The 25960-nt window shown below is 36.3% G+C and overlaps 3 protein-coding genes and 1 long non-coding RNA gene across 5 annotated transcripts; 3 read left to right on the top strand and 1 right to left on the bottom strand.

Annotated features, from left to right (window-relative positions):
* Positions 1–1076: 1076 nt before the first annotated feature.
* Positions 1077–7448, top strand: LOC122047799 (probable histone acetyltransferase type B catalytic subunit). Its single transcript, XM_042609275.1, has 10 exons — positions 1077–1302; positions 1888–1929; positions 3952–4061; positions 4733–4801; positions 5396–5434; positions 5522–5595; positions 5695–5767; positions 6089–6170; positions 6265–6428; positions 6504–7448. Exons 1-10 carry the CDS (start codon positions 1227–1229, stop codon positions 7155–7157), a joined length of 1383 nt encoding a protein of 460 aa, XP_042465209.1. The 5' UTR covers positions 1077–1226; the 3' UTR covers positions 7158–7448.
* Positions 7449–8059: 611 nt separating this feature from the next.
* Positions 8060–10195, bottom strand: LOC122047798. Of its 2 annotated transcripts, none has more exons than XR_006130662.1 (3): positions 10055–10195; positions 9797–9982; positions 8060–9711 (listed from the first exon to the last, which is right to left on the bottom strand). It is a non-coding gene; the product is annotated as an uncharacterized LOC122047798 (long non-coding RNA). The 2 variants fall into 2 exon arrangements; XR_006130663.1 differs by having other exon boundaries at positions 9820–9982.
* On the top strand, positions 9542–16819 carry LOC122047797 (putative leucine-rich repeat receptor-like protein kinase At2g19210). The gene is made up of 13 exons (XM_042609274.1): positions 9542–9673; positions 9753–10302; positions 10515–10999; positions 11739–11877; positions 11986–12057; positions 12539–12610; positions 12694–12774; positions 13161–13327; positions 14360–14631; positions 14870–14996; positions 15747–15815; positions 15918–16104; positions 16233–16819. The coding sequence occupies exons 1-13, from the start codon at positions 9589–9591 to the stop codon at positions 16609–16611; spliced, it is 2685 nt and encodes an 894-aa protein (XP_042465208.1). The 5' UTR covers positions 9542–9588; the 3' UTR covers positions 16612–16819.
* Positions 16820–18851: 2032 nt separating this feature from the next.
* LOC122047796 (probable LRR receptor-like serine/threonine-protein kinase At1g05700) lies at positions 18852–24832 on the top strand. Its single transcript, XM_042609273.1, has 13 exons — positions 18852–19370; positions 19444–19605; positions 19706–20193; positions 20725–20863; positions 20968–21039; positions 21226–21297; positions 21375–21455; positions 21710–21876; positions 21982–22229; positions 22563–22689; positions 23134–23202; positions 23301–23490; positions 24159–24832. Exons 1-13 carry the CDS (start codon positions 18853–18855, stop codon positions 24607–24609), a joined length of 2784 nt encoding a protein of 927 aa, XP_042465207.1. The 5' UTR covers position 18852; the 3' UTR covers positions 24610–24832.
* Positions 24833–25960: the final 1128 nt, after the last annotated feature.

Raw genomic sequence — 25960 nt, 5'->3', positions numbered from 1 at the left:
GTCCTTTTCCTATTTTGTATACATATTTATATACATGTGATATGTTTGGAACTCGACAACGAGGATAAACGATTATATGCTTAGGGACATATATCTCCTCCTTGCCAGCCAATGGACGTTGTACTTTAATAATTTTAATTACTCTTATGGATTATATTTAGGATATTTAGGATGGCTGATTTCAGTCTAACGAAAATTTTTTATTGGACATCAGATAAATCAGGAAGTACATTCAACAGTTAGTACAAAAGTTTAACATACTTTGGTTGTGCACTCATTTGGAGAATTTTTTTTTTATAAATATGTCATAATTAGGGATTGAATCGTGGGTACCTAGATGATAATCTAAATGCCCTATCGTAACATCATTGAGAGACGAAAGAGGAGGAGGAGGAGGAGGAGGAGGAGAAAGTGACATTTAGTGATGAGGTTGAAGAAGGGTTGCAAGTGAAGTAAGTGTTTTCGAGTAAATTCGATATTAAATTCGGTAAATACTTATTTGTGTCTGTTTAACATGTATATTTAGGTTAATTAAATAAATAAATATAAATAACTAAATGAACGGAATGAATAAATTGAACACATATTATTTAATTCATTAATAACCAAGTAAATTTTAAAATATATATTTTTAAATAATCAAATAAAGTTAAACTAATTAAACGGAATGAATAGGCTCCACACTCGGTACACTATATAAAAAACTAATTATAAAATTAGAGTGATTGGAAGAGCACAAACAAAAGAAATATATGACACAATTAAAAATTTAGAAAATGATTTAGTAATTATTTATAAAAAATCATATATTTCCCTTTGTTTAAATTGAAAAATTAGAGTGATTGGAAGAGTGAAAAAAAAAATTACCATAATCCTTGGCCCTTGGCCCTCAATTTGTATGCTATTGTTCATCCAGCCAAGTAAACGTCCATCCAAGTAAACTAGCAGGTGCTCAAGAAGCAGGCTTTTTATTTGGGCTGGTGATTAATGGGCCGCTTCGTCCGGCCTATTTACTTGCCTCCGATGGTCCCAGCGCCTATAAAATGCCGCTCCCGTTTCCCGCTTAACTTCTTCATTTCCCCCTCTTTTTTCTTGTCGCTCAAAAACCCTAGGCACGCTGCTCTTCATAAGTTTTCTTCCTCCTCGCTCCCCAAGTTCTTAGGCTTCCACTGCTTCTCCCTACTTGATCCGGGACTCACTTACACTCAGGCTTCCGACGAAGAAGGATGCCGCTGAAACATAAAGGCAGCGACAGTTCGGCTGAACCCAAGAAGCGCAAGCGCGTTGGTTTCGCAGAGATTGGTAATATTTTATAAAAAATATTAGTTTTTGTTTTCTGTTGTCGTTATTTACAACTGCAAGTCTTTAATTCTGTTATTTCGTGCCCGTTTCTAAATGTGTCCATTAACAGCTTGAAGCTTTCACTCCGTACTTTTCTTGTAAGAGTGTGCATTTTCCATCTCATTTTTTTTTGTGATACATGTGCTGGTTGGATGCAGCTATTTTTATTTATGAATGCTAGTTTACCTTTATGATTCAAGAAAATGTTTTTTTTGCCTTTTTATTTTCTTCTGGTGCTTAGTTGACCTTGCTGATTGCACAATAATAATGCGTTACTACAAGATTCACAACAGGAGTACCATGATTTTGCCATGCGAACTTGTACTAATTCCATACTGGAACTGAAGGTTCATAGAGGATCAAACTTAGTAGAATATGAGGGATTCTTATGTCCAATAATATAGCCTGATATTCTAGTTGCAACAATATCCTTGACTGAAAATGTGTGCTGTTCTGCTTTTTTCTAACCATTTGCACTCTCATAATTACTATCTTCCTATGGGGCTATTCCATGATATTTTTTTAAAAAAATTTCTAACACTGCAGATCCTGGAGTTGAGCCAGAAGAGTGTATTAAGATTTTCCTCGGTAAGATTCTGCTATGTTATTGCCTTTTCTATACAGTTTGTTTACATCACATTTCCCTGGAATTATGAACAATTTAAAGTTTAGAGTGGTGTTTACTGTGTTCTATTGTTGCATTTTGTGAAATCTATCTTTTTATTATCATTTAAAACCCTTTACTGATTGATCTTTTAATATTTTTGTATTTTCATTGTGTTTTGTACAATTCATTAACAATGAGCAAAACATGAGAAATTCTTAAGGGATTTTTTTTTTCCTTTTTATAAAAATTGATTTTTAAATCTGAAAAAGAATTGATGATTCTCCATGAAGCAAATTAGTCGTTTATGCATTTTGATTCTTATCTTTTAGTGAGGCATGATGGCTATCATAAAGTGAGTTTACACTATAGAGATTGAAGATTCATTAAATCATATGCAAAGTTAATCGAGCTTATAAGAATAATATGAATTTCACAATAGGTAGTACAATTATGCAAATAGTTTCATGTGGCAACCTGTTAGTCATATATTTTGTTTGAATGAAAGATGCCTCCTGCCTTAGGTAAGCTTGGGTGGTGATGATTGTTATATAATAGATAGATTCAAGCTTTTCAATGATATATTTCTGTTTGATTGTTTATTCTTTTTCTGTCCAGTGAGAATTTGAATTAATCGTTACCTGTATAAGATTCTCATTGTCCATTTGGAAATTCAACTTCAGAGTTTGCCCTAGTCTCCTCAGAATCTGAAATAATAGTTTGAGTGTTGAATTTTGTTTTACCAGTTCATCTTGTGTATATCATTTGTATCATGCTTGAAATCTTTTCTTTGTTTGAGTCAAGGATCTTTTTCATTCTTGAATACAAGTTTTAATGACCAAATATCGAGCACAAATTTCATGGTGGCTTGAAATGGCTGGTAATAGAAAATACATCTAAATATACTTAAATTTAGCTGTTGAATTTTTTTGTGTAATTTTTAAGTCTGCAAATATTTTATTCACTGAATGCATTGTCTGAGAACAAAGAGGTCCACCCTCTCCCAAGAACAACAATCTCCAGGGATTTTTGCTTATATTGTCTTCACCTTGCATTTAATTCTTTAAAATCTTGAAAAAATATTCCAAGAGTCCATGATGAAACCACAGCTTGGTTGGGGAATTACCTAATCAACAGGCTTATTGTTTGGGCTCAACAAACATTTCCTAAAATCGTGTTCAGAAAATCAGAAGTCTGTTAGTCAAGATGCTACCCATGAGGAGACAATATGGAGGTTATGTGGGATTGTGGGTTGCCATCTTACAATATTCGACACCCTAAGAAAGTGACTAGCGACTGATTCTTGATCAGTAAATTTGGAAAGAGTTTACATAAAAGCTGTAGAGATGCTTAATCTCTTATCGTACCTTCCATATCATACTCAGATCTAGCATGCACTGATCTGAGGTATATCCTGTGCCATATTTCCTAGTAAGGTAACTCAATGATTTGTTGAAACATTTGCAGAAATTGTAGCAAAGGTCATCAATAGTTTTTGAGCTTAAAGATTGAGCCGAAGCAACTTTAAAGGCACATAAAGGGAAATATGTTTTTTTTTTTATCTTTCATTTTTTTTACTTATATTGACATGTGTTTCATAAAATCATATATTAGAAAAAATATATAATTTCTCTCTATCTCAATTACAAAAAGCAAATCATGGAAAGAATTTTATGTTCCCGGTCCATGAAGTTTGAGGGAGAGAACATGCATGTGATTTTTAAGAATGATGTCATCTCTTAGGACAAGAAGTGGCTTTTGTCTGGGTAAATATGGCAGTTTTTGAGGCAAGTAAAATCATGCTTGCATCATTTTTGAGAATACTTATGTTCTTTAAACACTTTTCTATCATTTCTTGGAATTTGCATCACCGTCATAGGTTATTGACATATGCTTTCCTTGTCTGCAATGAAAACACCTTATGTTCTTTTGAACACCTATCTATCATTTTCTTTGGAATTTTCACCACCATCAAAGGTTATTTACATATGCTTCATTGACTGCAGTAAAAAATAAAGATGAAGTGGGTGCAACAGACAGCTTGTGCATCAAACCAATTGATCTGAATCAATTTTTCAATGTAGATGAGAAGATATATGGCTATAAGAACTTAAAGGTAGACTGTTAACCCCTCTCCCAAAAATAAAATAAAATCATACAGTTATCCCTATTTCAAAACTGCGTATGAGTTTTCTAAATTATTTTAGTACTTTGCACCATTACTTCTGAAGCTATCTTTTAGCTCTTTTTTTTCCCTGAAGTGAAAGGTATCTTTTTTAACTCTCATCTATGGATGTTGTGTCTTAATGCTATTTGTCACTCAACTGATACCACAATTTAATTTGCTCGCTTTATTATTGACATCTTGTGCTTAAGAATTAGCTAGATTGTTTTTATGTAGTTATGCGGATGGCATTGTCAATTTTCCAGGATATGAAAAAGAAGTGAAAAGTTGATTGCAGTATAAGGTGGTCATAGTCATGGAAGAGGAAATTCTGCAACTTTTTTTTTTTTTTTTTGTTTTTTGAGAAAAACATCAACATGGAGTTACATATCTTCTATCTTTGCGTTGTGGAAAATATGAAAAAGTGATTAATTTTTTTTTTCTAGCTAACAATTGCAACAACCAGAGTTTCATGAATGTGTTTGTTCAAGCACTTTTCAAATACTAATTTAGCTTTCTATTGTTCGAAATGTACCTTCAAATTTCTCTTTGTTATTTATTAATATTATATAATTTTTTGTTAATATGCAAGTTTTACAATAAAGGTTCTCCCCCTTTTGCAGGTTAATGTTTGGTTAAATTTGGTGTCTTTTCATGCTTACGCTGAGGTTACTTTTGAGAATAAAAGTGACGTAAGTGCCATTATATAGTTGCAATGCCATGCAAGATATTGTTATTCATGGTGGCATGCTTCTCTCTTATTCTTACTAAATAAAAAATATTGTTCGCTGTTATGGTTATATATTCTTTATGATTACTAGATTACTAATTGTTTTCGTAAAGGTTCCCTTTTTATGCTGGTAAATGATAATTTGAAAATAACTAGTGAGAGTAGAGAGCATTCCAGAGATTAGTTGATAATGGGCCAATCCTTGTAGTCAATTTTAAAGTCATGGTGGTTTGTTATTCTTGTTTATCACAATTAAGGATATTTTTGTTTGAGCACTTGCATCAGTAGAACAAAAGTTTATGCTCATTGCTACTTCGTTAACAAACGAAGACATGTTCTTTTTCAATTTTTTATGGTGCATCCCTTTGGTCTAGGAATTTTAGCAGCTGTGAAGTTCATTTCCATTTTTTAACACTCACCTAATTTTCTTCATGCAATTAGCTTGTTTCTTGTCTATTTTTCAGAGGCTTGACACTTATATGACCTATAGTTATCAATATGTATTTTCATCTTCTAAACTAATCCCAAACTTGGACATGATAATTTTTTTTTTCAGCGTGGAAAAGGGATCACTGATCTTAATCCAGCTCTTCGGGTATGTCATCTTCACTTGCATGGAACTATTATTCCTTGTAGGATTCTATTTTTTTTTAGCACATTGGATGTTTGTCTTTTCTGATAGGATATATTTGGTGAATCATTGATTGCAAAAGAACAATTCCTTCAATCATTTTCAACAAACAGAGATTACATCAGGTAGACTTTGAACTTCTTGCTCACTACTATTCTTTATTCTAACTTCATTAAATTTGTAATATTTTTTTTTACTCTGATATCATTTATTCTGGATATCAGTAGTGTTATTGCTGATGGTGCTGGTGTTACTTGTAATTCCTTATTGAACGATGCTGATGGTTCAGTCATTGAGGTATGTTAGCGATTTGAATCTCAAGTGATTTAAGTCTATCTAGAAATTAATCAGCTTGCTACTATTTTGTCATAAGCAGTCAGATATTCCAACATGCAATTCAAGTACGCTAGAAAACAAAACCTAAGAAATTTCCCACAAACATGATTTTGCCTAATGTTCTTATTGGAATTTATCATCATCTACATGCATTTTCAATCTCTTTCGCTGGCTTCATCAATGTAAAGTACCTTGTTTACTAGCAAATGTTAATCACTTGCTATATGTTTTCTTGATTTCTAGTTTTGATAGGTAATCTCTGCTTTGTTTTGCTCTGTGCAGGTCGTTCAGATGAAGCTGCACAGCCCAGCTGTTGGTTTGCTTTACAGTCGATTGTTTCCTCTTGTGCTTATGCTTGTCGATGGTATCTTTGATATTTTTGTGTCATATAAAAGGTCTTCATTTAAACTTATTTCCATTTCACATCTCTGGTGGCGGATTTGTTTTCTTTGTTTTAGGTGGCAGTGCTATCAAAGTAACTGATCCAAACTGGGATATCTTTTTAGCTGTGAAGAAGGTTCAAGATCCTTCAGGGATATCTATTGTTACCAATGTGCTTGGTTTTGCCACTGTTTATCGTTTCTTCCATTACCCTGACAGCATCCGATTCCGAATTGGCCAGGTGTGATTCTTTATGGTTCTTGTCAATTTAGCTGTGGATATTTTTGCTGATTCATCTCATTTTCTCCCTAGTCAGATCTTAGTATTGCCCCAATACCAGGGTCAAGGGTATGGACAACTTCTCTTTGACTCTGTGTATTCTGTTGCATTATCTGAAAATGTATATGATGTGACTGTCGAAGATCCTTCGGAGTACCTTCAGTACCTTCGAACCCGCATAGACACCAACCGCTTGCTTGGCTTTGATCCAGTAAAGCCAGCCATTGACTCGGTCCTTTTGCGGCTAAAGGAAGAGAATCTATCAAAGCTAAGTTCCAAGCCCAGCTTTATCCCCCCAGCCAATCTAATAACACTTGCTCGACAAAAGTTAAAGATCAACAAGAAAATGTTCCTTGCATGCTGGGAGGTCCTCATATACTTGAGCCTTGATTCAGGGAGCAAGTGCATGGAAAACTTTAGAGCCTGTTTTTCAGATCATGTGAAAGGCATCATGGTCGATAAAGAGTCTACAGGTGGTAGAAAAGAGCTTATCCAAGTGCCAAATCAGTATGACCCTGCCTTCTCCTTTGTGGTAACCTGGTCACCAAATAGTGGAGAACTCAATAATATGAATGGCGACACTAATGATCAGTCAGCACAAGAGGAGCAGCTAACCCATTTGGTGGCTATGCGGATGGAGGCTATTGTTAAGATTGCGACTAAGATCCTCTCACTCCAAAAGCCCAGATAGTGCTGTTAAAACTTCATTGATATAGTCCCAGTGCATCAAAAGTAGGCCCTGTGAGGAAACTCGATATGTTCAATTTGCAAAAGATGCATTTTATGTAGTGTTTGGATCAATTTGTTCATCAAGATATTAGGAGTTTTTATCAGCTGTAACGTATGCTATCAAAGATGCTAGAATTGAACTCTACGTTCCCTTTGGCAAATCATCTGTAGAAATCTACGTAGCCTTGCCAAGACAATTGTAATACTTGAAATGAATGGTTCAAAGGTGATTTCCTCGCTTGTTTCTCCTGTATTTTTCCATTGCATTGAGTCAATGTTTCTTAATTATATAAATGTGGCAAAAGGCGAAATCGCTCGCCTCCAGCATCTCCGTCGCACCCGACCCAAGGTCATCACAAGGGAGGTAAATCACAGCATCCTGAATGAGCATGTGGCAGGTGGGATGAGTTACACAGGGACTGGAGATTTATGCCCTGACTATCTTGAGTTTCTTAATTATATAAATGCTACATGAGGGGAAGGTCTCACTCACTTGTAAAATCCATATATCTTTGCACTAGCCTTATTTTAATTCAGGAGACTTCCATGATTCAGCCATTCTGACTTCTTCTCAAGAAAATTGCAACTTGCTGATAGTTTTTACGATGCGTGAATAAACCATCCTTTTATTTTAAATTCTTCCTATCAATATTTAACATCACCTTAAAGTTGGCCACCTCTCTCTCTCTCTCTCTTCCTATCAATATTTAAAAAACTTGTGGCCGGACGTCTGTTACGATTCATTTGAACTTCCCCATTTATTCATTTATTTTGGTGGCCTATTGAACTGACAATGCCACATTGTATTGGTCATGCATCCTTTATGATGCTGATTTTAATATGTTCAAATTACAACACAATCTCTTAGTCAAAATGGGAAATCATTGACTTCAGCACTCCAACAGCTCGTCAAGATTTTATTAAAATTTTCAAAAAAACTGATCTAGAAGTCAACTATAGAAAATGCAGTTCAAAGTATGGTCGGCAATAAAGAGTGTTCAGTCAACACAGCAATCAAGAGCTCTTGAAGATCATGAAAATAAATGCCCGTTTGGGGAAGATGGCTTGAATACCCGAGCATTTGAGTTTTTTTTTTCTTCTGAAGGAAATCAGCAAGGCGATTACGCGGCTGAGCTTCGCTTTCTCTATCTCCCACGGAGTGAAAGCTTAGAATTGCAATGGTTCTTTAACATGATCCTGATGCTCGCAGCAATTTACATCCACTCCCATGCAATCAGACAAGTGATCAGAATTAGCAAAACCAACATTAGATTGCAACACTTAGCCTACACATAAACGCTTCTTGTAAAGGATACCAAATTAACTCTGTTTCTGTAGCAAAATTTTCTTTTGATTCACTTTACCAAGCAAATATAAAAAAAATTAAAAAATACCAGTCAATGGATGTGTGAATCCTCCAGCTCGTATTTTCGATTTTTAAATACGCAAGAAGTTGACCCTAAATTTTGCTTTGCCAAGTCCACATGTGCCTTTTTAAGGTCCATAATAATAGAGATTTTGTGATGTTATCAAACTTGATTATTTATGCTACATACAACAACAATCTCATGAAGTACAGAAAAAGATCAATTTGAACTGGCAGATAAACTATATAAAGAGAAAAGCTAAGTGTCCATAAATCAGCAATTCTTGTTTATTCTCCTAATTGATTACAATTAAAGTCAGTACAATCTTTTCCTAAAGAAGTATTAGGTTAATATATCTTATGCATATCAATCTCTAATATTTGGCTACATCAAGGAAACGGAACACAGAAACTTCAATTGATGAATGCATAGCAAATAACCAACGTGAATTATCTTCTCAGCTTCACAATCTTGAACAGAAACTGGCAAATCTTATTAGATCTTATTGCGTATTGCTAATGGCTAACAACCAGGATGGTTCATTATAATTCAACTCAACAGCGACAGCCATGTGCAGGATTCCAAGCCTAATTGTGACCATGCAATTAGTCAATCTATGGCCGAAATAACAAGATACATTTCCTATGTCCGTACCCTTGTCCTATTGGATTTTTCTTGCTGCAACTTGTGATCAATTCAAAGATTTCGGCTACGGCACAAAAGAATTCATTTAGTTCAATCCCAGTGACCAAGCAGCTGCAAAATCCTTTGTGAATGATCACAACTGCTCAAAAGATTCTTGTCCATGGTTGACAAAAATGAAGTTTTGTTTGTTCTACAAGCGCGTTAGCAAGTCAAGGTCAACGACTCCAAATTGTTGCGTGCATGAAGAAATGACTATCTTCTAGTCTACCTCTCAAAGCTAACATTCACAGAATTTCTACTAAAGTAAGCAAGTTGAGCATCATCACCTTGAAAAAGGAGAGGGCGACAATTTCCGCGGCGAAGCGGCCGATCTTGGAGAAGATGACTGTCGCTTGGTGCTGTCTCCTCGTCGGTTTCGCTGCCATTGCCGTCGTTCAAGTTCACTGCCAGTTACCAGACACTCAAGGTGTGTATCCCAACCGCATCCACTCTAAAAAATGCAAACTTCGAAGAAGAAAAGAAAATCCCCCCATTTTTAATTTTAGGGTTTATAAGCATCGACTGCGGGATCGAAGAGGGATCTACTTACAGCGATCCAATCACCAATCTCACCTACGTCTCCGACGGCTCCTACATCGACACCGGCGTAAACGCGAACATCTCGAGGGAACACGTCACCGAGCAGCAAGCTAGAAGTTTCCTCAACGTGCGAAGCTTCCCGAACAGCAGCCGCAACTGCTACGACATCACCGGGATCACGATAGGGTCGAAGTACCTGCTGAGGGCGATGTTCATGTACGGGAACTACGACGGGCGGAACAGTCGGTCGATCTCGTTCGATCTCTACCTGGGGGTGAATCTGTGGAAGACGATCAACTTGACGGACCCAGCGACGACCTTCTGGACGGAGGCGCTGGCGGTGGCGCTGGACGATGCGTTCTCGGTGTGCCTGGTGAACACGGGGAAGGGGACGCCGTTCGTGTCGGCGATGGACGTGAGGCCGTTGAGCGACGGCATTTACCCGGAGGTGAACGCCACCCGCACCATGGTGGTCTTCGAGAGGCTTAACATGGGACCCACCAGTGGGATCATCAGGTAAATTAACCGAAAATTGAAATTTAAAATATTCTTTTAAAAATATATTTTAAATTTTTATTAAAATCAAAATGCTTTAAACAATTTTAATTTATTTTTTAAAAATAAGATTTTATTTATTTATCCTTTTTTTAACCGACGCCGAAATTACCGGATTGAAAGTTTTTTTGCTCCGATGGATTTCGCCTCGTCGCCGTCGCCGTCGCCGTCAGGTATCCCGACGATAAATACGACCGCTTATGGGATTCCTACATCAACATCCCCCTCTGGACCGAGATATCCACCAACAGCACCGTTAACAACCTCGCTATTGACTTTTTCGAGGCGCCGTCTGTGGTGATGCAGACGGCGGTGACCCCCGCGAACTCCAGCAATCTCTATTACTCGTGGAAGTTGGATCCGGGCGATCTCAGCGAGGTCTTGGCCGTCTTGTATTTCTCCGAGTTCCTGACCCTCACCGGCAACATGTCGAGGCAATTCTACATTTACCTCAACGATTTTCTCTGGTACAACCAACCTTTCGACACGCCTCTTCTCTTAAAGAACTACGTCTACGGCCTCAATCCCATCGTCGGATATCAGCAGTACAACATGACTCTTCAGGCGCTGAGCAATTCCACCCTGCCGCCTATCCTCAATGCAATGGAGATCTTGACCAGGATGGGCGACTCAAATGTGGCAACGAATAGTGAAGATGGTAAGCTTTTCACTTTATTTTCTTTCCCCTTAGGGGATAAAGTTATGTTCTTCGACTGTGATATATTCATGACAGGAGTTGTCGTGCCCTCAGGATGTTTGAAATAACGCTTATGAAACACATGAGGTTGTTTAATTGCTAACATTGCTTCACATTCGGGATATTATGCTAGTTTAACTTACTCTTTAGCTTAAAGTAGTTGTGATGCTTCTACTATCATTTTAATCTAATGACATAGCTAATTGGTAGTCTTTGTTCCTTCTAAAGTAATCTTGTGGTACATTTATGCCCAAGCTATATTTTGTTTTGAAGGAATTATGAATGTAAGATTAATTGAGTTAAGAAGCCAACTTAGTGTTGTGAGAATGAGATAAACCACACTGTTAATATCCGTTTATGTTTTGAGTTTATAATGCAAGGGTATTTCGTAAGCTAAGTTGCGTACTCTGGTTTCACATTTGAGATGTTATATTTTTAGTCATTATGTTGTAATTGTTTACAGTTACTTGTGCATGGACATTGCTGATACACCATTTGCGACTCACTGTTCGTTGTTTATGTTGTATGCTAGATAAGTTTCTTTTGTACCCTTTATTTGACAGCACGGCTAATACAGCCCAAATATTTGGGACTCGCTGTTATTTTTTTGTTGCATCCATCTTAAGTTTCTTTTATTCCCTTTTTTTGCTGTTTCTAAGACACTGACAAAATAATTCTGCTTTATATTTGTTTTCTCCAGTTGATGCCATACTTACAATAAAAGAGTTGTATCAGATCAAAAGAAATTGGAGAGGAGATCCTTGTTCTCCAAGAGGGTTTGCTTGGGATGGAATAAATTGTACTTTTAGCTTATCTGATCCTCCAAGGATCACAAGCATGTATATTTTCTTTAACTGAATTAAATTAAAATAAACTAGCATATTAGTGTTTTCATCAATTTCAATAGGCAAGGATATAACATTCTAGCTTCATTACATATTCTGCAGAAATGTGTCCTCAAGTGGATTAACTGGTACAATAAATACTGCATTTGCTAGGTTTGGAGAAATCCAGTACTTGTAAGTGCTTCTGATTCCGTTCTCTTCTCTCAATTTTTTGTCAAACATCTAGTAAAGCCATCAATCTCTTTTTTCTTATCCAGATACCATTTTTATCACTAAAACATCACATGTTTGCTGCACTTTCAAGTGACAAACATGTATGAGACCACAGTTTGTTACACATGAATAAAAGTGTGGTGAAAATTTGCTATCATGAATTGCAAACTTATGTAGTGTTCATGGTTACAAAACAAAAGGCAGGATATGATTATGTCATTAGAAGTATCAGGCACATCAGGGCAGCTAGAACAAAAACTCATATTCTTGTAGAAATTAACTTATTTCCTGTTCACAGATACTTTCTACCTATAATATTAGTCATTTGGATATTATTTCATTTGCATTTCATCCCTACAGGCTAAGGGATATAAGCTATATCCCGCTCAGGCAATCATTTTCCTGTACATAGTGATGATGAATTTTTAGTAACATTTTTCAGGGACTTGTCAAACAACAACATAACAGGGACAATACCTGGTTTTCTAGGGCGTTTATCTTCGCTCAAACTCCTGTAAGCATTCTCCTTATAATTTTGTTTTAATCATTAAATGTGCTCATACTAATCTTTGTTGTCATCTTATGGCTTTTTTGCAGAGATTTGACTAATAACAATTTAACTGGATCCATTCCTTCTGAACTTCTTGCAGAAGCACAAAATGAATTGCTCACATTGAGGTTTGTTGATTTACAGATCATCATATCTTTCATTTTTTATTATCAGAATAATAAAGGTTAGAACTTTAATTTTCCCTTCCTGCAGCGAACAGAGGAAGGATGAACAATAAGAAGAATGCAATTTAGGTCTTTTGGAAATTTGAGCTACACCTATCTTAAGCATTTCTACTTTTTGACGAATAATAGACAAATTCGCAATGATATGCTTATTCTATGAAATCTACAAAGCCATAACGGCATAAATCTTCTAGGAAAGTGAATTCAGCATTGATTTGATTGTTACCAACTCCTTTTTTTTTTTTTTTTTCAAATTTAGCTTAAATTTTACCATTATTTTACTTAAATGAATTGGCTTAGTTCACTGATTTGGATGTTAATCAATGTAGATTTGAAGGAAATCCTTATCTTTGTTCTGATGGAAGTTCATGTCAGCTAATAGCATCATCAACAAAGAGGAAGATATCAACACCTGTAATTGTAACTCTTTGTGTGCTTCCTCTCCTGATGTTAGTTTTGGTGGTATTCCTTGTCTGGAGATACAGAAAGAAAAAGGGTAAGCATTTCTGAAGTGAAACTGTTGCAATTTTTAAAAGTTGTTTGATAAACTAATGTGAAAAGTGATATTACTTAAACACCACCTTCCCAAAGTCAATTTTTGCAACCCAAGTGGGGAGTGCTTTATAAAGCTAATTTTCTCGAGTAGTTTTTATATACTTCCAAAACTAATATAATTAGATAAATAATACAATATTTAACAAATATTAATATTATGAAAATAATAAAAATTTTAATTTTACGGTATGTTGTAACATAATATATATTATTTAAAAAATCAATGTTTAAATTAACTTTTTGTTAAGAAACTAAAAGGTTATTATTTTTACTTACATGATAAACATAAAATATTTAAAATATTATTAGTTAATTATATTGTTTGTTGGGTAATAATGTATAAAAATAAATAATTGAAGTAATATTGCATTAATTAAATAAATATTATTTTAGTAAATTAAAAATATTCAATATGGATTATGAAGTATTAAAATATTGCATTAATAATTATGTGCTAATAAGTAATTGTACTAAAAACATTATGATTTATAAGTCCAAGAAATAGTATTTTTAATGTTTTATTATAAATATAAAATCATACTATAATATTTTTATAAAAAAATAATAATTTAATCACCAAGATATTTATATTTTAAGATAATAGCTATACATAAAAGTTAATTTTATATTCCATATGAGTAAAAAGCTGAGAAGTTGAGATGTAAAGATATTATTATTATTATTATTTTGAAAAAAAACAATAGTACATATTATTCTTATTATTTATTATATTATCATTATTTTACTTATAAGGAAAAAAAAAGAAGCTTTTTGAGTATAGCTTTACCAAATGTAGATTTAGATCATCAAACATTAAACTACTTTTAGACAATGCATTTTACCACAGTGCATTTTCTAATTCATTTTTGAAATGCAAATGCTATGCCATTTCCAGCCTTAGTCTCAGATGCACTTATAAATCAAATAGCTCTCTAATTCATCTTCTTTGATTTGATGATACTGTACTTGAAAGGATATGGGATTGGTAATCCTGTAAACCAACAAAAACGACCTATCTTCAACGAAATACAGAAGCACCAAGAGGTCCAAAGCAGCCCACTGCAATTTGAGAATCGCCAATTCACGTACTTGGAGTTGAAGGATATAACAAATAATTTCAACAGAGTCCTTGGTGAAGGAGGATTTGGGACTGTCTACTATGGGTGCTTAAAAGATGGTCTTGAAGTGGCAGTGAAGATGAGATCTGAAGCAGCACCTCAAGGACCTATGGAATTTCTTTCTGAGGTAATAGAATTTAATCCTTTTTTCATATTAGCTAGATATCATATATTTTAAAACTCGACATCAGTAAATCTACCCAAACCTTGAAATGCTCTTGTATTCTCAACTTCTGAACTTTCGGATGGTAGAGACTATATCATTTTATATTCCGTCCCTCCCTCATTTGCGTTTGTTCTGTGTAAACATTTTTATTTGAGGGATGTCGTGACCTGTTTTCTTCTTTTTCCTATTGTTTTAATAGGCCCAGTTTCTGTTGAGGGTTCATCACAGAAATTTAGTTTCTATGGTTGGCTACTGCAAGGATGGAAACTATATGGGACTCGTATATGAGTATATGGCCCAAGGAACTGTACGAGATCATTTGAAAGGTTTGAAACTTTAACTAACTTGTATTCTATGAATATGTTCATGCTAGCACATCTCAATCAGACTCTAGGGCACTTACCAGTCAGTCACTACTACTAAAATTCATGAATCGTCATCTACATGGAACTGTTGTGATAATGTGATTAATTATGCTGGATTAGTATTTAATGAATTTTACTTCCTGTAGATCACATTCAAAGTCGGTCACTACTACTAAAATTCATGAATCTTCATCTACATAGAACTGTTGTGATAATGTGATTAATTATGCTGGATTAATATTTAATGAATTTTACTTCCTGTAGTTCACATTCAAAGTTCAGGTGCTTTTTTTACTTAAGAAGGATTTAGGTGTGTCCATAATATGAAGTTAATTTACAACAAATATAACAACTGAGTTAGTTAGTTAGTTATTGATGAAGGTTAAACTTTAATCATCATCTAAATTTATTCTCTAGTATTTCAATTCCCTCCCAAAACATTCATAATCATCTTAATATTGTCTCTCCGAGTTTCCAATTCTCATGGCCATTTTCACCATATTTCAATCAGATTACCATCCCCAGTAGTAATTGTTTTCAAATATTTTTGATCTATTTTTTTTTGGATACGGGCCAGATCATACTGGAATTATCTGTTATATGAAGAATGACAATGATAGTCAATTATCTAAAAGGCTCTTTATGCACTGGTCTGATATTTCTCAAATATAGAACAAGTATCGATAAGTTGCTCTCATACTCAAACCGCAGGAAGAACACAGAACATGACATCTTTAAGTTGGCAGCAGCGTCTCCAGATTGCAGTTGAATCTGCACAAGGTTTGGTTCTAGCACAACGTATCTGTGTGCTTTCCAAGTTCGTTGCTCCGGTCAATCTATGGCCATCATTTTTCATAGGTTCTAACTTCTGGTGATGTTTAGGACTGGAGTATCTGCACACGGCCTGCAAACCACCTATCATTCACAGAGATGTCAAGACAGCAAATATACTCCTGAGCGAAAGGTTCGAGGCAAAGATATCAGATTTTGGAATATCAAAGACTTTAAGCGAGGCAGACACTCATATATTGACCATAGTGATGGGAACAGCAGGATACTTGGATCCAGAGTACTTGCCTTCTCGCTTCTCTTGTTCTCCTGAGAAACAGATGCTTTTCCTAACACAATTTTTTAATTTGCTCAGTACCTCTCGTTTCATTTCGCGTATGAAGTCGTAATTCTTATTAACTCACTCAGGTACCACGTTACCAGCCAGCTCAGTAGCAAAAGTGATGTTTATAGCTTTGGGGTGGTCATTTTGGAGCTGGTGACCGGGCAAGCTCCAATCGTAACCAGCGCAGATAAGGCACACATCTCAGTATGGGTCCGCCAAAGGCTCACCCGAGGAAACGTAGAGGACGTTGTTGATCCAAGACTGCACAATGAGTACGATGTGAATTCTGTCTGGAAGTGCATCGATACCGCACTAGGATGCCTGGCAAGAGCACCCCAAGCAAGGCCGACCATGGGGAATGTGGTTGCACAGCTGAAGAGCAGCTTGGAACTAGAGAACCTTCGTATTAAGAACGGTAACTCTGTCGCTAGCAGTCAGTCGATGTTCACGTCGAGCTACTAGATGTAAACCAGATTATTGCCCCTTGAAGTACAGAACTGTCGCTGTCTTTGTCAGTTACCTCGATCCTTGATTATACTCATAGCTTGTATGATTCCTCCGAGATTGTTAAACTTAAAATCTAGAGTTGATCTTCTTCTTTTCTCTAAGAAAGATACGATGTAAGGAATACTGTCTTCTAAATAAATAAATCAAGGAATTGTTTAGATTATTCTTTACATTGCAAAAAAATATATTTCAGTTTGATGCAAAATTATGTTATCAAACTAATATTTAATTAAAATAATATTTATTAGCTGTTCACGACGTGATACCAATCCGTGATTGATCAAATGTAATGGCATAAAAGTCAATTTGATGTTTTCCAGGGACGGTCTAGTGGTTAGCGTATAAAATATTATCATCATGAGGTCTGGGGTTCAAATCTCGACAAAGTTGAGGTAAATACCTCCCCTTATGTGTTAGTCATCATTTCAAAGATTAGTAGTCGTCTGTGATTTACTTCTTCTGTGTTGATTCTGAGATGAATTGACGGTAACATTAGGAGCCAGCGTATTCATTTTTTTATCACCATAAAATCAACCTGGAGTTTTAAATATGACCGTTAAAATGAGAGCTTTATTATTATTATTTTTTATTTTTTACTGTAATTAAAAAAAATGTATAGAAGATGTTAGACATCTGATAAAGTTTTTTTTTACGAATTGATCTTAAAAATTATTACAAATAAATACTTTAAATATTAACGTCGAAGTTTTAAATAAAAAAATTGATGATCTAAGTAATATTGAATCTGGGATGATTTGATCATTAAAATAAATCAAAAAAATACTCATAATGGATAGCTCAGAGTCCAATATCTTATAGCTACATGTTTTATTTAGAGGAAAAATTTCTATAAATATGTTATAGGTAAGAATCGAACTGTGAATATCTAGGTGACAACTTGACGCACCTTTCGCTCATCGTAGCCTCGACACCCTTCAATTGCAAAATTTTAAACGATGGCAAAAAGCGATTCATTCACTCACAAGGCTTCCCTCAGTTAATTCCTAGATTAATACAGAAAAAATAAATTATAAGTGACTATTAGACTTAGATAGTTGAATAGTATAGAAAAAGATTAGAAATACATACGACTACCAGTTAAGCTTTGATCTCTAAATTTTATGATAATAGTATTATTATGTCCTAATTGACTGTCCGTTCGGAAGAAATCCGCAAAGTTTAAATGATTCTTGATGAAGACATTTTGGACAGTGTGATCAATTCAAGCTTCCGACGGTGCCAAGCACAAATTTTGGTCAAACTGGAAGGGAGGAGAAGCACTGCACTTATTAGCTTATACGGCGACGAGTTGACTTTTGTGGTTTATGAAGTCAAAGCGTGGGCGTCGTGCAAATCGGCATGTGCGCGTACGTCCGCTGGGATCTCCCGCGCTCTAGTTGAGTCCACCCCAAGTCGGCCAGTGCCCGGTCGTTGAGGAGATTTACAATCTGCGGTTGACAGCGTGCACAGCTGGAAAGTCATTCGACTGGCCGATCACGCGCCTGGCGTGCGCCGGTACGTGGTAAATGCTGTATCTTGTTCGGAGTAGGAAATGAGATCAAAGCGAAAATTTCAATTCGCTCTCTGTAAATTTTTCACGGACTCGTGGTTGGGTGAGTGGAAATAAAAATTTGATTTTTGTCACATTTATTTTTATTTTCAAAGGCCTCGATTATTTTCAAAGTAAAATTCAACTTCATTTGTAAGACTAAAACTAGATAAGCCGAACCAAGTTTTATTTTCTTCAAAATTGAAGTCAACCGTGTCTGTGTCATGGACTCGTGGTTGGGTGAGTGGAAATAAAAAAAATTTGATTTTGCCACCTTTATTTTTTATTTTTCACAGCCCTCTCAATATTTTCATTATTTTTCAAAGTAAAATTTAACTTCACCATTGTTAAGGGGCATTCATGTATATTATTTATGAATAGTTTATAATCTTAATTTATATTGAATGAGTTAAATATATATAAATTGATTTATTTAATCGATGTTATATATATTAAATAAAAATAAATATTTTTATTAAATTAAACATCAAACTTAGGGGAGGGTGCAGTTCGAGGAATTTAGAAGTTGGGGACTCATTTGTAACAAGAGAAACAACGGGGAGTGAATTAAAAACCTACGAGACACTCAACGGTGTATAAAACGCCAGACCGGAATCGCATTGATGTGTAGAAGGCTCTGCCCTGCCATGGCGATCGCATACCTAAAGGAGCAGAAGAAGAAGAAGATGGATCCCAGATTTTGGTGGCCGATTCTCCTCTCCTTCGCCATGGCCTCCGCCGGAGCTCGATCTCAGTCCACCGACGCCCTCGGCTTCCTCTCCATCGACTGTGGCATCGAGCCCGGTTCGTCCTACGTCGACCCCCTCTCCAACATCTCCTACGTCTCCGACGCCGGCTTCATCGACACCGGCGTCAACCGCAACATCTCCGTCGCCTACGTGGGCGACGTCAAGCCCCGGCGGTACCTCACCCTCCGAGCCTTCCCCAATGGAACCCGCAACTGCTACACCATCGGGTCGCCGGCGGTGGTGCGAGGGTCCAAGTACCTCCTCCGGGCGTGGTTCTTCTACGGCAACTACGACGGGCTAAGCGGACAGCCGCAGTCCTTCGACCTCCACCTCGGCGTCAACTACTGGGACAGGGTGAACGTGACCACCGCGGAGTCAGCCTACAAGCCAGAGACCATTGTGGTGGCCACCTCCGGGTATAGTTCAGTAGGTAAAACCAAGAATAAACTATCGAGTGAATAATCATCAAATGCGATCGCTTTCTTTTAGGTATTTGTCGGTGTGCCTGGTGAACACCGGCATGGGGACGCCGTTCATCTCGGGGATCGACTTGCGGCCGCTGATGGACAGACTGTACCCGATGGCGAACGAGCTGCAGAGTTTGGTTCTGTCCTCCCGGTACAACATGGGAGAGGAGTCTGACGTAATCAGGTTTTTATTTTTTTTTTAAAAAAATATTTTTTAATTATATACTTATATAATAAAGAATATTCTTTTAATTTGTTTACTCATTTCGCTCTTCCTTGTCAAGGTATCCGAAAGACCCGATCGATCGGGTGTGGACGCCATTTAGCTCCTCGGGGTGGAACTGGAACGACGTCTCCACCAACTCCACCGTCCGAAACCTTCCCCAGGGCTCCTTCCAAGTTCCCTCCGTCGTCATGCAGACCGCCGTCACCCCCATCAACTCCTCCAGCATCGTCCTTCCATGGGATCCCTTCCCGGGCGACGTCAACCAGTTCTTCCCCATCCTCCACATATCCGAGATCTTTGACCTCTCCGGTACCAATCTATCGCGGCAGTTCAACATCTACGTGAATGGATTCCAGTTGCTGGGGGATATAATGGCCCCCGATTACCTCAAATCGGACTCCGTCTACAGCCACCTGCCCATTTCGTTCCCAACCTATAACATCTCCCTCGTGGCTCTTAGCACCTCAACTCTCCCGCCCATCCTCAATGCCTTCGAGCTATACGTGACCATGAGCAACACCTCCGTACCCTCGGATGCTGGAGATGGTATGTAGCCGCTTTCGTTCTTTTTTTTCTCCACTTGTCTCTGTTGCAGTGTAACAGGGAGGAATATCTTGCCCATCAATTGTTCAATAGAATGTTCCTGAAAGGGCGAAGGCAGATTAATTTGCACTAAGAATGTAGCTTTAGATGCTCACGAGAAGCTCAAACCTTTATTTTAAGTTGTTCAAATTTTCCTAAATTTGATATGTCTATCAGAAAAAAAAAACTTAATTATGATAATTGGTATTGGAAAAGAATCAAAAGAAATCAGAATAAAGAGAAAAAAAACATTAGCTTGAAAACCATAGATTGAAACGAGTGTTGGGATTGGAAGGTACATAATTAGATTGATCTTTATTTCAATGGACTCTACTGATATTATTATTGTTGGGTATTTTAGTGCGGATTATTCAATGGACTCTTCTGCTGAGATACTTAGTCCGGTCACATGCCAGTAGTTTTGTTTTCTATTGTTTTTTTCTTCTGAGCAATGTCATTAGCTTATATTGTTGATTATTTTTCTCTTTTTTACAGTTGATGCCATGACAGCGATCAAGGAAGGGTATCGGATCCAGAGGAATTGGATGGGAGATCCATGTTCCCCTAATGCTTTTGTTTGGGATGGACTAAATTGTACTTATAGCTTCTCAAATTCTCCAAGAGTCACTTCTTTGTGAGTTCTACAGTCTCATCTAACTCAAACTATTGATCAAGAAATACCAGGACCAACCGTTTGGAAATTCTGTAATATTCTTATTGGTCACTATTGTTCTACAGGAACCTGTCATCATGTGGGTTGACTGGGGAAATATCCAAATCTATTGCCAGTCTTAGTGCACTGCAATACTTGTAAGGCTACTCATTGGTTGCTATTTGTTTTCTTTTTTTTTTTTCCTTTCGGTTTTCATTGAATATGGCAAACAGTCAAGCAGTCTTGGATTGTTGGGGTCAATGCCAAGCCATGCAAGCATTGGTTGTGAAACCACGGAAGGAATTATCAGCTAACAATTGTTTTTTAATCACTTTTATTTTCAGGGACTTGTCTTACAACAATTTAACGGGGCCAATACCTGGTGCTCTAGTAAACTTAAGTTCTCTTAAACTACTGTAAGCATAGTTCTTGATCCTTTTTTCACTTTATTGAAAAGGTAGACAATGGTTTAACATTTCATGATTGCTTGCAGTGATTTGAGAGGCAACCAGTTAAATGGATCAGTTCCTTCGAACCTCCTTGAAATGGCACAAAACGGGTTACTTACCTTAAGGTTTGTGTTAATTTTAAGTTTAGGTCCTTCCCTTTTTCTTTAAGGATTCATAATATGAAAGTGCTTGCTTAATCATTAAAGAGATCTAGGCAAGGAGTTGTGAAATATTATGAGTTTAGCTTAGCTGTTAATTTGGCATTAAAGTTTGTTCAATTTGTCCTCGACTTGGCCTGCTTCTTTCCTTTTTTGGTTGGAGAGTTCTTCATAACTTCATACATATCTTTAACCATTAAGCAAGTTATAATCTCATGCAGACTGGATGGGAATCCACATCTTTGTAACAATGATACATCGTGCAATGTGATGCCTGCACCAAAAAAGAAGAAAATATCAACACCGGTGGTCGTGATTCTTTGTATATTTCCGGTGTTAATACTTCTTGCGCTGATAGCCATAGTTTGGAGAGTGAGGAAAACACAAGGTGATATTTCCGTGACAAACTCTTGCAATTGTTTTGTAATAGTAGACCGTCATCCATTTTCTAACATGCATTTAACAATCTTATTCTTTTTTTGAAACTTGAAAGGTTTGAAAAGAGGCGGCTCAGTGGATCCACAGAATGGTTTCCAAAAGCAAACAGATAATGCATTGCAGCTTGAAAATCGCCAATTCACATACATGGAATTACAGAACATCACTAATAACTTTCAAAAGATCCTAGGCAAAGGAGGATTTGGGTCTGTTTTCCATGGACATTTGGAAGACGGTACTCAAGTTGCGGTCAAATTGCTATCACAATCATCATCACAAGGAACTAAAGAGTTTCTTGCTGAGGTAAATAAATCTTATACATATGTGGATGGCTCAATTTAATTAGTTGGAAATGGTTGTTGAATGTGATTCCATTGGGAGATTTTGTATAACCAAAGACGGGGAGAGGGAATGAATGTATAAACTCGTATATTTTACACAAAAAAAAAATCAGGAGCCGATAAAATTTTATTATTCTTTCAAACATGTATTAATAGTATCTTGAATAATTATGTCCTGTCCGTGACTAGTCAGATCCTACAGAATATTAACCGCCCCATTCATTTCTGTTTCTTTAATTTAGTTTGGATCTTGATGTTTCTAGTTCATAAACATCACTGATTATGGTTTTTTCAGGCCCAACACTTGACTAGGGTTCATCATCGGAATTTAGTTTCTTTGGTTGGCTATTGCAATGAAGTAAATCATTTGGCCCTTGTCTATGAGTTTATGTCTCAAGGAACACTACAAGATCATCTGCGAGGTTTGGAACTACATTGAATATCATTATCTAATAATTGGTTCCTTTCATAATATCATTTGCTTTATAGCATGCATGACAGTCAGGTGACTTGAATTAGATTCAGATTATGATCTAACTATTTAAAGATATATTCTCCTGTCAACACATGGTTAATGAATCTTTTCAAGGACTTACAAGTGTATTCTTATTTGATTGTTGCTCTGAACAAGTAAATTTTTAATTATAAAATTAATTTATTGTTTTCTTTCAAGTTGAATGCAACTGAGAGTACCAAAGGGATAATGATGATGTCTAAAAATTCATTATTTATCTTACAATGTTTTGCCAGACACTATTGACCAACATAGTAACAACGCTATTACTTATACAAAGCAATCTTTACTTCATGGAACTTATTGTTTTCCCTACCGAATGCTGATGGTTTGTTAATTTGCCATGATGCAGGCAGGGCAAACAGTGCTAGGGCTTTAAGTTGGAGGCAACGTCTTCAGATGGCAATTGACTCTGCACGAGGTTTGGAATAATGTGAATTGTCAAGTATTAATATCGCTTGCCTGATTTCCAGGCCATTCATTGGAGTCAAGTATTACATTTATTAAGTTGTATTGCAGGGCTAGAGTATTTGCACAAAGGATGCAAACCACCATTAGTTCATAGAGATGTGAAGTCAGGAAATATCCTTTTGAGTGAAACTCTAGAAGCTAAGTTAGCAGATTTTGGGCTTTCGAAAGCTTTTCTAAGTGAGACGAACAGTCACATATCCACTGTGGTGATGGGAACTCCTGGATACCTTGATCCTGAGTATGTTATTATTTTTCATTCATTTAGTTGTTTCAAGCAAGCATCTAGCTATACCTAGTAGAAAGATAGTAACCAAGGTATCAAAACAATCTAACTTACAAACAAAAAAGTTTCATTATCATGGAACATCTCATTTCGAGATCCATGTTTAATATAACTATCCATCTCCTTGCGTGCTTGGACTATTTACCTTTTTTTTTTAAATGAAGGAAAGAAGATTTGGTTCATGATATATATGTTTTTCACATCCAGGAATGAAATGCAACCATTGAAAACATCTGTAGTTGTAGCAATAAGTAGGAAAACCAATTTGAATAAATAGATTAATAGAAAATACATAAAGTTAGACTAAGAGGAATCATGAGTTCTAAGATTTATAGGGTAGTAGTAGTGGTATTTGGATTATCACTCAAAGTTTAAATCATTTGTCTTGCATATTTTAGACTATAGATACATTTTGTTGAATAACAGCAAGCGTATGCACATTGTGAAAATCACAGGCCATATCCAACCATGTCTCCACAGCTAATCTACTTAACTAGTGATTATTTCTCTGTATAATGACTACAATGAAGCAATCAACTTCAACTAAAGCGTAGTTAAATTTTCATTCTACGTTTATTTTTGTGCAAAATTTATGATTGGAAATTCGTTGTATCGCTTGTCAGGTATTACAATACCTCCCAGCTTAGCGAGCAAAGTGATGTATATAGTTTCGGAGTGGTTCTTTTGGAACTGATCACTGGGCTACCTCCAATAGTTACAGGTACAGAAAATGTACTCCTAACTCAATGGGTGCTCCAAAGGCTTGCCAGAGGAAACATTGAGGATGTTGTAGATCCTAGATTGGAAGGAGAGTATGACACAAATTGTGTCTGGAAGTGTGCTGATATCGCGTTGAAATGCACTGCACAAAGGTCCCAACAACGGCCAAACATGATAGAAGTTGTGATGCAGCTAAAAGAGAGTTTAGAACTAGAGAACTCTCAAGATAATACTGTGAACACATTCACACGCAGTGAGAATTCATACTCAGAAGTAAACAATGTGAGCCTGAACAGTGCTCCTGAGATAGGTGTGTCTAGAATGATTGAGATTTCTGGACCAACGGCGAGATAAAAAAGAGTATGCTCGACTCTTCCTTCGTAAAACTATGTCATAATGGTTGTTAAGTTTCAAAATGTCTTTTGCTTCAAATTCATTATTGTGTAGCTTTTTACATGTTATTACTTGTGTGAATGGAAAATAATAGTTGGACTGTAGATGATACTTTTATTTTCTATGGTAAAAATTATTGTAATTATATTTCATCTTGAAACAAGCATCTTGTATTTTTTGACAACGTCATCTCTTTGTTACAGAAAAAAAATCCCTAGTTTTTCTTGCTCCTTATATTAAGATACAAGTTCCTCAATCCTTGGCAATAATGTTTAGTGGAGCTGATCCTCATCAATACTTTGTTTTAGCATTTTTGATACCTAAGATCATTCAAATTCAGAAATTGAGACTTGTGGGAGCTAGTGTTTTCAAACACAAATCTCGGGTTTGAATTGGTCTACCTCTGTCTCTGTGTCCTGGTTTCTATGGTCGACTTGATCAAAAAGAATTATTGGTCCAATTGATCTATGACGAAGGAGATCATGTTTGAGTTGACTCGAGCTGAGTTTTGATGTTTTATCAATATGTTAGTTGGATCGAGTGATCAGATGTTTGACAGTGGAGAAGTTCAGGTGAGTCAATGGTTGATTGGATATTTGGCGATCAGAAGTTTAACAGGGAGTTGACAAGCGAAAAATTTTGGCAAGTCAAGATTGATTGGATGTTGGAAGTTCTTACAAGTTAAGGTGATCAGATGTAATAGGTCTTGACTGATCAGATGCCTAGATGTAATAGGTCTTGACTGATCGGATGTTAGGCATGATACTAGAGTCCAAATAGGTCAAAGGAGATTGGATGTTTGGCAATGGCAAAATCCCGACATATCAAGGTTGACTTGATGTTGGGTAATGAAAAGTTTCGATAAGTTAAGGTTGGCCGGATGTTTAACAAAGAAAGTCATGGTAGGTTAAGGTAAACCAGTTAAGCAAGACAAGAATTCAACATTGGAAAAGCTGAATAGAATTATCAATCAATTGATAGGGTGTATCAATCGACTGATCAATCTTAAATTTCAAATTTGGAGTTTGAGGAGTTTTCAGCACCATGAACAATGAATCAATCGACTGTGATCGGTGTCAATCGATTGTGAAAAGAAACTGTGTTACAAGGATTGTGAACAATTTCAGTGCTACAATAACAATTGATTGATGAATTTAAGCAATTGACTAATGATCCTATAGTAGCAAATAAAAAGTTTGGAGTGGATTGATGAGTTAAAACAATTGACGAAGGCACTGTAGTAGCAAACATGATGTTCTGAACCCTACTACAAACTTGACTCATTGATCAATAGTCGATTGATGACATTAGG

Source organism: Zingiber officinale, chromosome 2B (genome assembly GCF_018446385.1).
Source record: "Zingiber officinale cultivar Zhangliang chromosome 2B, Zo_v1.1, whole genome shotgun sequence".
Lineage (NCBI taxonomy): Eukaryota > Viridiplantae > Streptophyta > Magnoliopsida > Zingiberales > Zingiberaceae > Zingiber > Zingiber officinale.
Note: the sequence above shows the minus strand (reverse complement) of the source record. Positions and strands in the feature narration are given on the sequence as shown.

Bases quoted from the DNA above. Each gene is read 5' to 3' on its own strand.
- LOC122047797 (XM_042609274.1), top strand. From the start codon at position 9,589: ATGACTGTCGCTTGGTGCTGTCTCCTCGTCGGTTTCGCTGCCATTGCC. The intron at 12,775-13,160 runs GTTTGTTGATTT...TAATCAATGTAG, and splicing joins AATGAATTGCTCACATTGAG to ATTTGAAGGAAATCCTTATC. The intron at 15,816-15,917 runs GTTTGGTTCTAG...GGTGATGTTTAG, and splicing joins TGCAGTTGAATCTGCACAAG to GACTGGAGTATCTGCACACG.
- LOC122047796 (XM_042609273.1), top strand. From the start codon at position 18,853: ATGGCGATCGCATACCTAAAGGAGCAGAAGAAGAAGAAGATGGATCCC. The intron at 20,194-20,724 runs GTATGTAGCCGC...TCTTTTTTACAG, and splicing joins ACCCTCGGATGCTGGAGATG to TTGATGCCATGACAGCGATC. The intron at 22,230-22,562 runs GTAAATAAATCT...TGGTTTTTTCAG, and splicing joins CTAAAGAGTTTCTTGCTGAG to GCCCAACACTTGACTAGGGT.
- LOC122047799 (XM_042609275.1), top strand. From the start codon at position 1,227: ATGCCGCTGAAACATAAAGGCAGCGACAGTTCGGCTGAACCCAAGAAG. The intron at 5,435-5,521 runs GTATGTCATCTT...CTTTTCTGATAG, and splicing joins ATCTTAATCCAGCTCTTCGG to GATATATTTGGTGAATCATT. The intron at 5,768-6,088 runs GTATGTTAGCGA...TGCTCTGTGCAG, and splicing joins CTGATGGTTCAGTCATTGAG to GTCGTTCAGATGAAGCTGCA.